The following is a 15,676-nucleotide window of genomic DNA, read 5'->3' as shown; positions in this document are numbered from 1 at the left end:
GCTCCCTCCACACAAACAGTCTGCCAATGGCCACTTATAACGCCGTTTCTGATTGGCTACACGTAAGTAGCCGTAGAGCTGTACATACGGGAACTTGATTGACCTCAGTCTATATGGCGAGATGGCGGGTCAAACTTGCTCATGAATAATAAAGTAGCCGTATAGCCGATCGACCAATTGAAAGCTTTGTTTGACGTCAAGCTGGATGACGTCGGCAGAAAACCGTTAGCGAATCAAAAGGACCAGTTCGTGACCATTGGCAGACTGTTTGTGTGGAGGGAGCGGAACCAAACTGGCTGCTGTGGAGACTAGCGTATGTAGGGCTGTTATGCATTAGACTCATCAACATCAGCGCGCGAGTGCATTATTTTGTCTAATTTCTCGAGCAACATGTAATAAGCGTTCATTAATCATTCATTTCATACAGTGTGAAAGCACTGTGCGTAGTACGCGGAGTGCACAATATACACAATCAATGCATGGTTTGGATTTTTCTAACGCTTGCTCTGTTTTGTTCTTGCTATCTAAGAGTGTATGAAAAGTAATTGTTGTCCTATTCACACACAATATATCAGATTATCATTAAAAAGACAAAATTGTATTAGGATTTTATTTAGTAGCTTCACATAAAAAGTGTAAATGGACTCAGATGGCAGCACATCTCAATTATTGTCTCCCATGATGTATCAAACGTTGGCAAGCATGTGGCACAGTGTGTGTGTGTTTTTATATTTATTTTTGTTTGTTTGAGTTTTGTTTTGTTTTTATATTATTATTATTATTACATTTATTATTATTATTATTATTATCATTATTATTATTATTATTATTATTATTATTATTATTATTATTATTATTATTATTATTATTATTATTATTATTATTATTATTATTATTTCATTAATATTATTGGGTTACTACTGTTGTATCTTCACAGAAAGCCTGCTTGGTTTGATAGCGCTTGTATTGCTACCAATAGTAGTATTACTCGTTGTTATAATTGTGGTTATGTTCAAACGACGAAACAGGTGAGTTTATACCGTATGTGATTATGGGAGTGTCCGCTAAAAATGGTCGGATTCCCCTCGTTTCTCTCTTCTTCTCTATTTAAAATGCACCGTTCCCCTCTCGTGGGGTCAAGTCGTTAAGTTAGAAATTCAGATTCACCCTCAAGAACCCCAACAAATTCAGATTCCCTACTCAACGGTCCCTTATCAACAAAGTTGTAATTCATTGTTGTTAGTGTTAGATGCATGCATGTGAAATCACACATTTTGGGACCAAAATTGATTTCGAAAGAAGCGAAGCGACCACACAACCTCTGATTCTAGTGATTTTAAAGGTGTTTTAAGGATCACTTGTAAACAAAAAACAATAATAATAATTCCTCTCTCATTTTTTTCAGACTACATCAAGATGTCAATGGTAATTCTCGATCGACTGGGAACCAAGATGCCACGGAAATGAAACCAATAGCCAAAGTGTCTCCAACAAGCAAAGTGTCAACGTTATCCTATGCTGAGATTGAAGACATGCCCCAAGCTCCGGCGGCCATATCTAAGAATGGGATAAGTCAACATGAATCAACGTATAATGCTAATGAAGTTGTAAAATCATCTCAAGGTCCGTCAGGAGTAGTCAAACACGGATTAACCCAACATGAGTTAACCTACAATAATGATCAAGTGATACCATCGTCTTCAATGGATAAAGGTGGGTCGTCGACATCTTACGCCGAGATAGACGAGTCACAAATGCTTTCTGCGGTTGATAAAGGACGCTCTAATATAAGCCATAAAGAACCAACACCATCAAATATGGTTAGCTCGTTATCTTACGCTGAGATCGGCGACTCACAAATGCCTCCATCTGGAGGCTCTAACACCAGCCATAAAAAACCAACATCATCGTCATCTTACGCTGAGATCGGTGACTCACAAATACCTCCATCAGTTAATAAAGGCCGTTATAATTTAGTTTTGCCAAATCCGAGTAATCATGACCAAGGAACGGCATCAAATATGATTAGTTCGGGATCTTATGCTGAAATCGAAGACTCTAAAAACACAAATATATTAAGCTCAGCATCCTATGCTGAAATTCAAGATCCACACACTACTAACCCTCCGAAAGATTCCGTAGCATCTTACATGAGTTTTGAGGCTGAGTCTCGGACTACTAACCCTCAGAAAGATTCCGTAGCATCTTACATAACTTTTCAAGTTGAGCCGCAAACATCTCCAAAGAGTGATACGTCAGGAGAAGGTGATGTATTTTATGAAGAATTCAATAGAGATCAAAAACGTCCAGTTTCGGAGCAATGCAGCATAAAGAGGCCTAAATCTGAGCTACCTACTATCAGAGAGTTTGAAGAAACGGCGGCAGATTCCAGGAGGACATCTTTAGTCGGCACTGTAGAAAACACCATTTACGAAAGTGCTGATTCATAATGTTCTGTCATTACATCAATATCAGTACAATACATATCGTTATGCTAAATGAAAAATATCTATGAAATAAAAATTATAAATAAATGTCCGCGCACATTTTTATGACAATTTATTGAGTTCATAACAACTTTCACGTGCTTCTCTTTGCTTTCATTGCCAAATAATGCTGCTCATATGGCGCCTTAAACACAATTTTGTTCGGTATTTGTTCGGACATGGAGAATAAAAGCATTAGAATGGGTGAGCCTGGTAGGTTGAGAGGAGCCACGAGAGGAAGATGCAAAACTACACTGCTGCATTATGTAGATGACATCATGGGCTACACAAAAATGAATGATAACATAGTCATAAGGATTGAGAAAAGTCATAGTTTGACTTTTTAGATTTTCAGAATTGGCCCTTCATTATTGAAATTGCACAAAAGTTTATGTTTGCCCAGTTTGACCCAGACAGTCTCTGTTTTGAAAATCTGTGAAACATGTTCGACGTTATGTTGGAATTTGACCCATGTTGTCGGTGTTTTTTTAACTAAGAATGTCGATACATTTATTATTGTAATGTTTACACAGCAATGCGTACAACATTTGCCCCGGTTTAGTAAGCTAATGCTAATCCTTTCTTTAGCGATAGTTTTGAATTATAATGATGGTGGTGTGAGGTTCATAATTTGAAATGCACTTTCAATAACAAATATGTTTACCAATCACTTATGCTTTTTAGGATCCAGCTCGGGCGGTCTTCAGTAATGCCATGCAGTGGCGGAATTAAGCTGTCAGCAAGTCAGCAGTTGCTGACAAGACCCCCGTACTCTTTTGTCTTCGCCCCCCCCTACTTAAAACAAATAAATAATTAACCACAAGTCAAAACCAGATATTGATATGATGCTGTTTAACAAGTTTAATGCATGTAAATGTATTTCCATACTACGCTGCACCAAGCCCAAACAAGCCCGTGACGTCATGACGCCATTTCATGATTCTTGGATAATTTAAAATTTTATGGTAAAGTACACAAAATATCCGACTAAATGTTTTCCATTAAAGTTAAAGGAGTATTTTGTGATCATAAATCCTCTTTTTATGCCATTTTCAGTAGATATCCACGAAAAAAGCTTATTCCCAAAATTTCAGTTGATTCCGATTTTGCGTTTGCGAGTTATGCATGATTATGTGTATTACACTGCTCCATAGACAATGTGTTGTAATTTCGTTCTGGTATACCAGAACGAAATTCAAATTTCACGATATCTTTGCTAAACGAATTAATCTGCAAGACATTTTTTGTACATAAACATTATGTAGCCAGAGGTTTCCAGTGATATAAAAATCTCATTTTTTGGGATAAAAGTAGGGGGGGTGAGGCCGTGGATCACGAAATGCCCTTTTAATAAACCACGCATCTAAATGTCTTGATAATATTATATTATATTATATTATATTATATTATATTATATTATATTATATTATATTATATTATATTATATTATAATTTTAATTACATTTTGTGTCCATTTGTATGTGGATTTACATTATGTTGAAATTAAACTGGTGTAAACGTGGAGCTACTAGGCGGAGCTATTTTTCACACAAAAAATTGACACCATTGTGTTTTCGGAACTCTCTTCTGTGATTGCTACAAAAATATGTGACTCTTGATATAAATCAATAAATTATCCATGGCTTTATTCGGAACAGAGCACTATATAGGGCTATATGGGCTCCTATCATTACATATCGTAGTACAGATCGTATTAATGCCTGACCGGAGACGACATTTACGAACTACATGTATGTTCTCAACATCGGTATAGGCCGATAGTACGAAGTGTCTCATCTCATAGTCCATTATCTCTGGCTGTACTTGCGTTGCGGTACTCTGCGTTCCCGATATATCGATTACGATTTGCCGCAACTCAACGCAACTCGTCGCATTTCCAAGTTAAAATGTATTGAACTTTATTGCGTTGCGATATCGCAATGCAGTGTTCTGCAGTACAACGCACAGCACCGCAAAGCATAGTATTAACGGGCCTTTAGCCGCCCTTTGGGTGTTTTTTGCGCTATCCAGGGTCATTGTCCGGCAAATACTATAGTAATCAAGCAAACAAAATCATGAAAATAGCGAACTGTTGGATAACCAAATATATATAAAAAGGCCGTTTTTAAATGGCTTGGCTTTTATTTCAAGTCAACAAAGGGATAATCGGCTTAATATGTTATTGTATATTTGATATTTAGCGTTATCTTTCACTTTATCTGTTGCTTGATATTTCAAATATTTTACGATTTCTCGGTAATGATTAAATGACTGATCGTGCCATTAAGAGAGTTGTGCTTTGGAAAACACTTTAAGTAACACCTATCTGATTGTAAATTAATCCAAGCGACAAAATCCACATATTAAAAAACAAAAAGTTGTCAAGTGATTAATTGAGTGATTTCATTAATTGATTGTACTAGTGCGTACAGGTCAATTGTCATGATATTGATAACAAGTTGCTAGCACCTGACGATATTTGTACGGATTCCCAGAACAACGAAAGCCAATGTCCAATGGCCGGTGCTTGAGAAAAGTTTTGTCATTACGATGCTTGAGAAAAGTTTTGTCATATAATTATATGTTCCTCTTCCTTCCTTTCTAATGATTAATTTTCCAAGGAACTGAAGGTTAGCAACTATTTTAAACTGTTTCAATGTTTCTTGCGAATGGAAGTGAGCTTTGGCAAAAAATGCATTGATCAAATCATAGCGAGTGTATGTGTAGAAGAATTCTAATATCACATATATACTTTTGTAGGTCATATGGTTCTTAAGTTATACAACAACACTTTTGTAAAACGTACATAACTCAATAACAACAATAAATCAAGCAAGTTTTCAAAGTATGTGATTTGAAGACTGAACTTTTGCAAGACATCAAATTGTTATTTTTCAATAATATACTGATTCAGATAATAGAACTCGATATTTTGGTTGCTTTGATCAACAATACATCGTATACCCTTCAAGCTATGGATTTTCCTCGGAAAATGCCAAAATATCACCTATAACTTTACATTACCCGCTACTTGTTTGAAGCACTGGAAAGTATTTGCTACAGGGCCCTTTCCCCTAATCCGCCTCTGAATGCCCACATAGATCAATATTAAAAATTCTCGTCACAACACCCACCCCATCAAACACTGAGGGTGGTCTGTTTTGCTTTACAGGATGGACAATATTATCTTCGAGGAAGAGGATAAGTAGGAGAGAGAAAACAAAATACGATCAACGCTTGCGCAGTGTGGCTACCCGAAATTTGTCTATTGACAAAGATAAACATTTTAATAGCAACATAAACAACTAGAGGTAAAAAATAAAGACATGAGATACAACAGGGCAAAAAGAAAATAATCCGTCTTAGAACAGCACAAGTCGGCCATCACTATTATGTGACGTATCATGTCAAAAGGAGACACGTTTGGGCAGGTTATCAATTTTGAGGTTTTTATATATCTTAAATATAGATATATTTTGCTCTACAACGCCGTTTTTGCTCTACAACGCTACTCAAATTTCACTCACCGACGCGCTTTTACCGGGTCAACCGGCGTCTTCAGCCGATGTCATCTACATCTATGGCGTCATCGGATGTGTTCCAACAACATCACTAGCAACAACAAATCTTCAGAGCAATAACATCCCTTGAAGACGCCGGTTGACCCGGTGAAAGCACTCCGGTGAGTGAAATGTAAGTAGCGTAGAAGTCTATAATTGCTCCCTATTTCCTAGATTTGAATACTTTGTCAAATTCTCATTATGCATTTTATTAATACAACATTGGGTCAACACATCAATAGTTTTGGTTTTGATCTTGCTTTTCATTTCCAGATTCTCAAATTAGATTATTGCATTTACACTATTTGTTAACAATTTTAAGAAATCATAACCGTGGAATCAATTTATAGATAATATAATTATGTACATAATTAATTTAAGAGTCACGGCATTGCAATTATTTTATTCAACTGACGATAAAAATTGTACACAGACAAGAAATACTATAGCATTAATTCAGTTACAAACTCAGTTGCTTATAATTCCGTATGTAAATTGATAGTAATTACATGTTACAACACACAATAATTTGTTTCTATCAATATGTATATAATCATTTAGAAAATATTTCAATTGATATTAATGCTCAGCGTATAATTATCCATGGATTTCAACATAGAAAAGTTCCAAGTTTTGAGATATTATTTTACTCTCAAGAGCTATCTGAAATATTTCAATTTCGAACCTTTTTTTAGAAACCTGCGGTCTGCAGTTGACATCCTCGCGGATATTAAGTTAAGTACCTGTTCAATGCCATCAACTGGGGAGATAATAATCTGTCATTTCGTATTGTACTATAATGTTATGATTTGTTGACGTGAACTCTTCTTGGAAGAAAGCCGCTGATAAACAATTCTAAACTTCTGCAGTATGATTTTAAAGAGCAGTCCGATAGCTGTACTAAAGTGGATTTTATGGCTTGGCTGTGCATATTAGTATTCTTACAACCCAATAACAATTCGAGATGTACAAAGACACTTGCCTGCCCAAAATAATTGTAGGATAATGATGGTATAGCAACTCTACATGTTGTGAGTTTGGAAATAAAGGTGATTTGATTTGAATGGTCTTGTTCTCATTCATTGTGTAATATGCCTATTAGTGAAAATAACGTCATAATAATTTGAAGGGTTAAACCACCTGTTGACCTAGTGACAAAAAGTGTTTTAGGGGGACGCGTTAGCTTTCGTTTGATATAAATTCTGATTGGATGAAGGGAACACTTGAGGTTTCGACAAAAAACAGTAATAGAGGCCCATTTTTTCAGCTAGAAGTTCCACATATCTTACATTGCTATGCACTCAACCGTGTAGTGTAATCAAAGGCTGTTTGGAGACATTCACTGTTTGCTTGAGACCTCTTGGACGAAAATGTGTGCTCAGGTGTATCGAGGTGGAAAATGTGTGCATGATGGTTTATAAGAGAATCATTTTTGTTTAGAATCCTTTCAAACAATATGTTTAGTGGTTAGTGGTTCTTTTTTGATGAAAATACAGAACTCGAGCAGCGAAAGAATGATCGACTTAACCAGACATTGTGTTGCTTTATCAGACAAGTAAAGTCGAATACTGTGCATCTGTCTAAACCAATAGACGAGCTCGTGAGCACCAGCCACGCATGTTTTTAAAAAGAATAACCCACAGTGTGAACATCGTCATGTCTTTTCGAATACCCACCTACGGAAGCGTCTAAGTGCCAGGATAAGATAATTATCTTGCCATGTCGACTTATTATCAACATTTAATATGTCAACATGACGATATAAATTATCTCGCCAAGACAACTTATCAAAATATGTAAATCAACATGTCAAGATAAATTATCATGACAAGTCGACATGTTTTTGGTAAGTTGGCTTGGCGCATTAATTCATATTGTCATGTTGACATAATGCTGATAATAAGTCGACATGGCAAGATAATTATCATGCCAAGTCGTGGCACGAAGACGCTTCCGTACCCACCATTGTGTCTATGCATAATCTTGGTCGCAGCCGGATTGTGCTTCCTCCTCACTAAATCAACTGTTCAGCCATTATAGGCAAGAATGTGATTTTTCCAAGAAACAGATTATGTGTAGTAATGAGACTTGGACTTTATCATTAGTTACAATCGGGGCCTATGTGGTCTTCCCAAGTTTGGGTTCAAAGGTCTCCAAGGAGGTATTTCCGGTACACATCAAAATAGCTTCACATTACTTCTTTTTTCTATACATAGCATGGTATAAAGGTATCTCCACATATGTTATGTTTAATGACACGCAAGGATCAAACAGGGCTGATTACTGAAAGTTCAGGTTTGCTGCATATGATGTGGTTGAACCATCAGAATAATGCCACATCAATGCTCTAGCATTAGGTTCGTAAAGAATTGTAATCAGATATGGTTTAATCATGTTTATCATGGGGAGGAGTATGTTTTGGGGTCAAATGAGGTAAAATTCGTTTAAAAAAAACTTCGGTTGATTTGATTTCAATTCTTCTCGGTCTTGCATTGTTACGTGCACGTTTGTTTCCAAGAATAGCGACGTCATAATAATGCGAAAACATGCCATGGGGTGCCCTTAACTCTTGAAGTGCCTAAATTGAATTGCGATAATGTCAATTTTGAAAACACAAAATAGAAAGCATTTGACAATACGGTTAGTACAATCGTACCAATGCTGTCATAAGCTACTGCTACTAATCGGTGGTTACTATATATCAGGATGTGAGTATCTGTCTTTCATTATTTTGTAATTGAATACAATTTTGCTCGAATTGAACTTTTTCTTTATTTTTTTAATCAACTTGTTAGAATAACAATGATGGCAACAAGTATACGCATTTGCAACGTCGGCGTATTAAAAAGTAAGTGCGCATGTTTACAGTGGTCACCGTATATATTAAAATTTTTAACTTTGCTTTTCTATGAGCGATGATGTCAGAAGTATCGGAGATTACATATATCGACTGATATAAGAGAAAACTGCCGAAACCGACGGAGTTTTATCAGAAGTCTCCGTATGTTACGTCTATGCCGAGTGTCTATGTTGCTTTTTGCTCCTGCCAGCTTAACAAAATATTCAATACCATAACGCTTTTGCTAGCATTTATGACTTATAATATCCAAAATGGACATCAATTCATCGAATTTCCCAACGACGACTGCTTCATCGTCGGATGTGATTACCAAGCTTTATGAGTATATTTTATATTACACTACGCTACGCTATCAGTACATTTCTTCATCTTCGTTTTTGGTATTTTAAGTAACTCACTTTATTGTACTGTGATAATTCGTTTTCCTCGGCTTCGCACCTCATTCAACGTTTTAGCGTTTGCTTTATCCGTGGCAGACTTTATAGGGTCTTCGGTCTCGATACCGCTAGCGAACATATTAGTGAGACACCATCACATGACGAAGACGTTCGACACACCTGTTTGTGAAATGAACATTTTCACTATGAACCTTTTCAAATGGTTTGCCATCTTCATTATGACAGAATTAGCAATTATACGCGCTAAATCTGTTTTTTCAAAGCGTGTATGGCATATGTCCATATCAAAAATAAAGCTACTCGTTGGCTTTAATATTTTAGTAGTTGTGCCGTTTTCAATCTATCGGACTTTTTTCTCGAAAAACAATGTGTGTAACCAAAATATCAGCAGCGAAGATAACCATAATACGTTGGTAAATACGGTCGTTTTTATGGGACTATTTTTCTTTATCTTCTTCGGCTATGTAGTGTTATCGGTTGTAACTAAAAAACGATCCGCAGCGTTGTCGCGCAGAGATCGTGGTAGTAAGCGGTACGAAATAGCTACGCTTCGAGCAAGTGCTATTATAGTTGGTTCTTACATCATTTGTCATTTACCATACGCCACTTACACGGTGCTGATCTACTTTGGAGTTCTTACTCGATCATACTACACGAATGGTTTTGTCACCTCGATATTCTTGTTAACTTGTGTGATCGATTCACTAATTCTTTCTGTGTCTTCGTTGGAATATCGTAAACACGTCCGGTTATTACTGAAAATTAAAATTCCCAAACCACAGGTTGTTAACATATAAGGTGGCAGCTTTTGAAAATATTTTCATCAGCAGTCAGCCGTACCCCATACTGATATACCAGAACAGAACACAGTCGGTGACACACCTGTGGAATCACATATTTTGACTATGAAATGTCCAATCATTATGACATACTTAGCAGTTGGTTCTTACACCACTTCACATTCTCCAAATGACATACACGTTGGTGACGTACTCTGGACTTCTTAATAATCAAATACACTACACGAATGATTTTGTTACCACGATATCCTATTTAACTTATGTGGTCGATTCACTTATTCTTTCTGTGTCTTCGTCGGAATATCGTACGTGTTAGTTACGTGGTCCTCTCGTCGAAATATTGGTTAAGGGCCCTTAATTTTCTTGTTGTTTAAGGCTCAAATCAATAGTTGGTTAAAACTTTTAACCAATAAATGCATATAGCACTTTAACCAGCTTCAAGTTTAAGTGCTTAACCAACTAGGTTGTTTAATGTCTTTTAATCAATATTTGCTTAATAACTCTAAACAGATAATGATTTATATGTTCTATTTTATCTAAGGATTGTTTAAGAAATACAACTGCTTAATCAATGGTTGTATTGGATTTAATTATGATTGGGACTTTCTTTCTTTCTTTCTTTCTTTTAAAAATTTTATACTGAAACATAATTCATGATAGATTTGAAGTCATCAGATCTTGGTCAACTGTGAGATTCGTTCAAAAATACAATTTCATGCATAAAGTTTTTTTTTTTTTTTTTATCAGTTCAACCCGCTATGTATCCGGGCAATGTATCCGAGTAAAAAATTAAAATCTAGTAAGCCTTTCTCTCTCGCATGCATTACGATACAATGCTAAAATACAATACATCAACGCTAATAAATTCACACACTCGATACGGTATCCAGCATACCGATACTTCAATGCATCTCGTCTACATTGTACATGTAAGCTATTGTGCGTATGCCCAAAACTGAACATCGCGGTACACACATTGGTGATATACATGTACCGTGTACGTAGAACAGTACAGTACAGTATCGCTAGAATGTCAATCCCAATGACGTTGTTAAATCTAGCAAATGAACGCATCAATATCCATCCTTTATGTCTCAACGATGTCTATGCATAACTTATCAAACGAATCTCGAGTTTGGTGCAACCTGATTGACTCAAACCTACCTATTTGAACGAAGTTTCAGAAGACCATAAGCAGCACGACGAGCATTCACTCGTGGCCGCCATTTGCTTTTGTCATTTTAAACAATAATTGGTTAAAATTCCGTGGCGCGAGATGTATCGTTAAACAGGTAAAGTACAATTCCACTAAACATTACACAGTTTAACGCCTTTTAACGTAACACAAAATAACCACCTTTATACGCTCGAGTTTAACAGTCTTTTAACATACGTTAAACTTGGCAGATTAAGCGCAAAATCACGCCTTTGAACATTAATTGTTTAAAAATCTTAAACTTTTCTTCTTATACTTGGCGACTGTTAACTGCCGGAACAAGAGTGTAAGCACGCCCGGTTTATGTTGCTGGACAGCATGCTACCATATGGTGACAAATTTGTAAAATATTTTAATCAGCATTCAGCGATACCCTTTTTGATGCACCAGAACAGAACCCAACCGGCATTTTCCCTATGAAACTTTCCAATCATGATGACAGACATAGCAATTATATGACATCATCTGTCATTCTCCAAACGCCTTTTACACGTTGCTGATCTATATACTCGGAAATTCTTACGTGATAAATCTACATGAATGCTTTTGCCATTGTGTGATCGATGCACATATGGTTCTTGCTGAAATGTTATATATAAGTCCTTATTATTGCTGAGGCATTCAATTACAATTACGTAATTGATTTGGACGCTTACCATAATGTCATTCTCCTAGACATTGTGTCATCTCGAGTAGGGCTATGGCGGTGACGGTAGTTGCGCATTGTGTTGGTCGCAGCATCAAATTGCGAGCGTTAGCCTAATTCCAAAGAGTGCACGCAGAAAGACGTTCTGTTGGCACGATTGCGAAGCAATGACGTTAAATCACTTATGTCACTGGCGAAGTCAAGGTGACACAAAATATTACATTCCTACCAACGAATGCCATCAACTAGCAAGATATTTCATTTCATATTTTAATATATTGTAATGCTGTGAATTGTTTACCTGGACCATTCTTGGAAAAAAGTAGACCCTCCCTCGGGTCCGTGGAGAACGACTGGTAATGTAGATTACATAGCATTAAAAATCAACCCAATACACGGACCCTCCCAGTCTGTAGGCAATTTGACTTCCAGCTCCCACAAACTGCTGGAAGTTCACTTTTTACGGATTTGGAGTCACGCAATCTTTCTATATACCACGTCCATGTTTTCACTACATTAACGTTTGTGTAAGCGACTAAACAACGATATTGTATCCGACCAATCAACGCAGCTTGGCAGCGCGGGGATATTTGAAAAGGCTTCCCTAGCTAAATAATGTGCAAACATTTGCAAACCGCACGCGATAATGTACGCAATATGGACAATAGGCCTAAGTCCGAGTCGAGTGGTTGCCTTTTATTATTGCGCGTACCATGGGTCTATCAGACGCGTGCCACTTGAGCTCAATACCTCTCAGTTGTTGACAAGTGTCCCATCCGATCTTGCGTCACATCCCGCGGCATAGCTTTGTGCTACCATATTTGAATTGAAACTGGGGCGGGGCTTTCGTAATTGACATCGGAATCACCGTGCTTCGTTGAACGAATATTTGGAAGTGAGATCTCTAACAGATTGGACCAGTCTCGGAATCAGCGCTCAATGGACTTTCGCGTTCACTTATAATACGAGTATATTTCTATATTGCTGCATGGTTGACTGTGGTGGGTGTAATTAGTGGCGTCGATTTGTGGATGAAGAGGAATGGGTTTTGGCATTGAAGAAAATAAGGGGGGGGGGGAGTTGGCATTTTTTTTCATAAGGCATTACGTAATTATTTATTGTTACATTATCCAGAGATGGAACCGAACCGAGACTGGGGGCCAGTCTAGGAAAAAAGCTGCTGACCAATATGCTAACAAACAAGTGTCTGAACTTTTGCTGTATAATTAGACAATAATAACTACACACCATCTATTTTGAGGTCATTGTGTGAAATTGTCGGTATTTTTCCTCGGGAGCGGTTATTATTGTCATTCATTACCGTCGTATCTAATATTTTGAAAAAATCAAAATGGCATTTTATGCTATTTAATGCCATAAAACGCTGTTAAATATAACCAGTTTTAATCATTGGTGTAACCTACCCTACAAAAAAATCAACCAGGCGAATATAACATTCGCGCCGACAACAAGAGCTACTAATCACAGAAGCGCGACGGCATCGCGTTGGCTTGTGCGTTGCCATAACGTAGCTTATACACGTACGCGCGCGCAGAAGTCATTGTTGCGCGTCCGGAGTCAGTGTGCGTTATTAATGACCGCGCAATTAGTGCGCGGTCAGGCAATCAATTTCTTTTGATTGGATTACAGGCTTCGCGTATATTAATGAGGTTATCAATATGTAAGAGTAATCTGATACTTGTATTAAAGTTGATTTGTGGCTCTACATGATTCTTACAACTCAATATTAATCCAACAATTCGAGGTGTACTAAGATACCCCCCCTCCTGAAAAACTGATGATACAGTTCTTTCAGGAACACCCTGTACATGTATGTGAGAGTATTCTGATACTTGTATTAAAGTTGGTTTGTGGCTCTACATGATTCTTACAACTCAATATTAATCCAACAATTCGAGGTGTACTAAGATACCCCCCCCTGAAAAACTGATGATACAGTTCTTTCAGGAACACCCTGTACATGTATGTGAGAGTATTCTGATACTTGTATTAAAGTTGGTTTGTGGTTCTACATGATTCTTACAACTCAATATTAATCCAACAATACAAGGTGTAGGTGTACAAAGATAATCCCCCCTGATAAACTGTAGCATAATTAATGATGATAATGATGATAATAAAAAAACCTCTCTGTGTTGTGAATTTGAAAATAAAGGTGATTTTATTTGAACGGTGTGTTCTTGTTCTTTCCCTCGTTTCAAGTCATAAGTTTTCATTTCTCTATTGCTCACAAACCAAAAATCAGCGAATTAAAAAGAGGACAGAACTTGTCTGCAATCATAACATCTAAAGCTAAATCTATACTACATAGCTGAGCGACAGCGATTGGTTTCTATCCAATGAGGTTGAACGCTTTTTGTGTTGGCAAAGGCGTCACTACCTCATTGGTCACCAACCGCTTTAGATAGAGTGACAGAGTATTAGATTGAACTGCAAAAAGCAAATCACTTTTGTAATCTTGATGGAAATATTCGATGGTCTCTATTTTAAATTAAAAGTAAATAAGCCTATAATTATTTCGAAAACGAATTCACTCTTTCAAATGTGGATTGAGTTGTTCGACTGCTCTGCTCTTGAATATTGCACTGCGAAATTTGAAAACTTCTTTTGTATACTTTGATCAAGGTAACTTCAAACCTGATTTCCTCCGGTCACACGATTATGTAAGAAACTGAAATGAAAACCGAAACTTCTTTCTACAAGTTTTAAGTTTCTAAGGAAGGGTACAGACAAAGGTATTGGTAATGATGTCAGTCAAGGGCGTAGGCATGATAATAAGAAACCATGATCAAAGCCAAAACCTATACCAAAACTTATCATTTGAAACGAGCGAATGTTTAATACACGGACCTTTAGTTACTAGGAATGCAACGTCGAAATAATTCGAAGGATTGATCACTATCATGACTGTGGGGTGCCCTTAACCTGTCAAGTGTCGTGTCAAAGTACGATAACGTCAATCTTAGCGTCACATACAATACAACGAACGGTCTGTACTTGTATTAAGCTGTGATTCCTTACTACGATAAAACTACACAGAGATAGTTTGCCGATTGCTCTGCCATCAAATGTAGCATTTCCTAACCAAAAGACAAGCATACTGTATGTTTCAAAAATAAGTGTGAAAATAATCCACTTCTTTTCGAATGGGCTATTTAAAAAAAATAGATGCACACCCCAGAGGAGTTCAGATTTCCAGAATTTTTATCCAGTTGTGATTGTTGGAAATCCAGACTTTTCAAGTGTCTAAAGCCAACAAAATAACCCAGCAGAAAAAATAGTTTAAACGCTCTATTGGACATTTCTGTGATTTTTCAATCATTTAATCAAGTAACAGTGGCTACTGGAATTCCAGTTGTTTCCAGAAAGCTAACTTGGAAATCCCGGCATTTCATTTATTGAAATGTTACTCCTCTATTGGGGTTGTGCACTTATTTCTGGAATAGTCCAATGCCCAGTGTACTTCGGATATATGAGCTTTTATAAATACACACGTGACCACCTCCGCGCTGCCATTACAGGTAGTAGACAGTAAGTCTCGAATTGACCTTCTACATAGCGGTTGGTATTTCTATACATTTGGATGCAAAGGCGGAATAACGTGACACGATTGTGCAGCAAAATTGTCTATTTTGTTCAAATTTGTGATTATATTGTTATCGTTTCCGTCGTTGAATATTTCACAATAG

The 15,676-nt window shown here is 36.9% G+C and overlaps 1 protein-coding gene across 1 annotated transcript; it reads left to right on the top strand.

Annotated features, from left to right (window-relative positions):
• Nucleotides 1-942: 942 nt before the first annotated feature.
• LOC140139457 (uncharacterized) lies at nucleotides 943-3,468 on the top strand. The gene is made up of 2 exons (XM_072161205.1): nucleotides 943-1,028; nucleotides 1,406-3,468. Exons 1-2 carry the CDS (start codon nucleotides 1,009-1,011, stop codon nucleotides 2,448-2,450), a joined length of 1,065 nt encoding a protein of 354 aa, XP_072017306.1. The 5' UTR covers nucleotides 943-1,008; the 3' UTR covers nucleotides 2,451-3,468.
• Nucleotides 3,469-15,676: the final 12,208 nt, after the last annotated feature.

The sequence above is a fragment of the Amphiura filiformis genome, chromosome 18 (assembly GCF_039555335.1).
Source record: "Amphiura filiformis chromosome 18, Afil_fr2py, whole genome shotgun sequence".
Classification (NCBI taxonomy): Eukaryota; Metazoa; Echinodermata; class Ophiuroidea; order Amphilepidida; family Amphiuridae; genus Amphiura; species Amphiura filiformis.
This window is presented reverse-complemented; position numbering and strand designations above follow the sequence as displayed.

Bases quoted from the DNA above. Each gene is read 5' to 3' on its own strand.
- LOC140139457 (XM_072161205.1), top strand. From the start codon at position 1,009: ATGTTCAAACGACGAAACAG. The intron at 1,029-1,405 runs GTGAGTTTATAC...CATTTTTTTCAG, and splicing joins ATGTTCAAACGACGAAACAG to ACTACATCAAGATGTCAATG.